The sequence below is a fragment of the Microtus ochrogaster genome, unplaced genomic scaffold (assembly GCF_000317375.1).
Source record: "Microtus ochrogaster isolate Prairie Vole_2 unplaced genomic scaffold, MicOch1.0 UNK27, whole genome shotgun sequence".
In the NCBI taxonomy this organism is placed as follows: Eukaryota; Metazoa; Chordata; class Mammalia; order Rodentia; family Cricetidae; genus Microtus; species Microtus ochrogaster.
Window position 1 is genome coordinate 2,993,841 of NW_004949125.1, and position 2,382 is coordinate 2,996,222.

The 2,382-nt window shown below is 46.3% G+C and overlaps 1 protein-coding gene across 1 annotated transcript in view; it reads right to left on the reverse strand.

Moving 5' to 3' along the window:
• Window positions 1-2,112: 2,112 nt before the first annotated feature.
• LOC101979067 (speedy protein E4A-like) overlaps window positions 2,113-2,382 on the reverse strand; it is a 4,467-nt gene continuing 4,197 nt past the window's right edge. Inside the window, exons 5-6 of the mRNA XM_026789716.1 lie at window positions 2,352-2,382; window positions 2,113-2,172 (exon numbers count right to left, since the gene is read on the reverse strand). Of these exons, the coding sequence (XP_026645517.1) occupies window positions 2,113-2,172; window positions 2,352-2,382 (91 nt within the window). The remainder of the gene's footprint in view (window positions 2,173-2,351) is intronic.

Here is a 2,382-nt window from a genome sequence, read left to right on the forward strand (position 1 = left end):
TGTGTACAATCTACACAAACATAAGCAAACAACACATACACAGTTGTGCACACAAGATCTTTCTTCGTTTGCTAGCATGTCTGTGTTGTTCCACCCTTGTAGGGAATTTCAGTCCTTTTCCCTTTTCACTAATTTCAGTGATGTGACACACAGTCACTGCAGACAGATGGTCTACAGGAGAAAGGCATCTGAGAAATCATAGTAGCCGGGATGGGAGGTGGCTCAGTGGTTAAAGCATTTGTCGTGCAAGCCGCAAGCTTGAAGACCAGAGTTCAGATCCCCACGCCATGTAAATGTCGGGTGGGCACAGCATCTCTCCTGTAATTCTGGCTCTTGGAAAACAGAGATGGGGGCCAATGTGTGTCCTTAGAACAAGCTGGAGAGACTCGGTGTATTGGGAACTCTGGGTTCAAGAGAGAATATGCCTTAATGAATAAGGTAGTATGCCATCAAGGAAGCCATTAGAAATCAACCACCACCCACCCATATACGCCCTCACATATACACAGATTTACACACAGGCGAACAAGAAGATATCCATGACTTCATAACACTCACAGAAGGAGAGAGAGAGATAGAGATCCTGGGGAAGGACCTTGTGACATGGATGCTCTTTCAAACACACACCCTTTTTAAAGTAATATAAAAACATGTCCAAGCATGTCAAAGTATCAAAGCTAAATGTTGACATTCAACAAAGAGAATAAATAAGAAATAAGTGAAAACTTGTATTCACAAAGACCTAGGGTTCTGCTACCCACATAGAAGGCAGATACACACATAAGTGTAATAGATTTTTAAAGGTTAAAAACTCTCCATTGAGTCAAAATAGTCATGTGTGTATAAACATTATAAGAGCTATGATAAGACATAGGAGCAGCGTGTTCTCAAAACATAAAACTAATATGCTAATTATTTTGTAGTCAGCATAGAATAACACAATAACATTTATTTATTGATAATACAAAAAACTTGCTATGTGTACTAATAATACAATAAAATTTGTGATGTGTGAAAGTTATTACAATTATATAGATCAAATACTGTTCTTTGAAGATATTTCCCTCCTTGTCTGAGCCCTGAGGAGCCTCCTTCAAATGGCCCGAGCCTGTGGAGACCAATTATAGGGAACCACAGGGCTGTTGCCTTGGGGAGATGGGACTGGGGACATCCAGATGACATTTAGATGGTGCCGCTGAGTGGAGTGGGCCCTGGAGGAATCCTGATGTCTGGCTTCCCCACCAGAGCCCCTACACGTGTTCCCGCTCAGGAGGACAGTGTGGTGATTCCATTCCATCCTTCTAGAAGAGTCTGGGTTCTTCTAGTTCCTGTGGAAGGCGTCCTCTCTCCTTTCTCCCAGCGGTTCTTAATGTTGGCACAGAGTGTCTCCCTCGGGCACAGGGATCTGGGGGAAGAGGGAGCCATGCCAGACTTCATACATGCAGTTCTTCAGACATGAACAAGAGTTTTGTCCACATTAATCCCAACTAGAGGTCAGAACATTTGACAAATGGGAACTTATCTCGAACCTTTCTTTCATTTGTCAGTCTGTTTTGTGATGCTCAGGGTCAGATGCTGAGGCTGACACATGGAGGCTCTATCATGGGGCAGCTCTGGCTTTAACATTAGATTCTTTTCTTTAAAACGTGTGTGTGTGCACACGTGTGTGTGCGTGCATGCGTATGTGTGCATGTGTGTGTACCTATGTGTGTGTGTACGTGTGTGTGTGCACACGTGTGTGTGCGTGCATGCGTATGTGTGCATGTGTATGTGTGCATGTGTGTGTACCTGTGTGTGCATGTGCACGCGCATGTGTGCATTGTGTGCGTGCATGCATATGTGTGCATGTGTGTGTACCTGTGTGTGCATGTGCGCGCGCATGTGTGCATTGTGTGTGTGCGTGCATGTGTGTGCGTGTGTGTGCAGTGATGGGACTGATGAAGCTGTGCAAATGGGTTGTTTCAAAGCATGGAGTCGAGTGTGGGATGAGGGTGGGTTAGGCAGGGACTTAGTGGCTTTCCTTATCAGACCACAGACGGGACTCCGCACCTCAGAGAACATCAACATACCTTCCTTAGGCAGATGACCTCAGGCCTCTACAGTTCTAGGTTTCTAGGTGAGGTTGGTACGATCTCGTGCCCACACCCACAGCTCTGGGTCGTAAGCCTGGATCTGCAGAGAGAATAAGATCCTTGATCAATGCCAGTCTGCCCCTCCCCCAACATCCTTCCATGCCCTGTTTATCCTCAAGGTTTCTCACTCCCCAAAACCCCACCTCCCACATTTAACCGCACTCCTCTCTGTCTGTCCAGCCCATCCCTCTGCGCCCCACGTGCCCCACACCCACCCACCTCTTCACACTCCTCCCGGGACACCCAGATC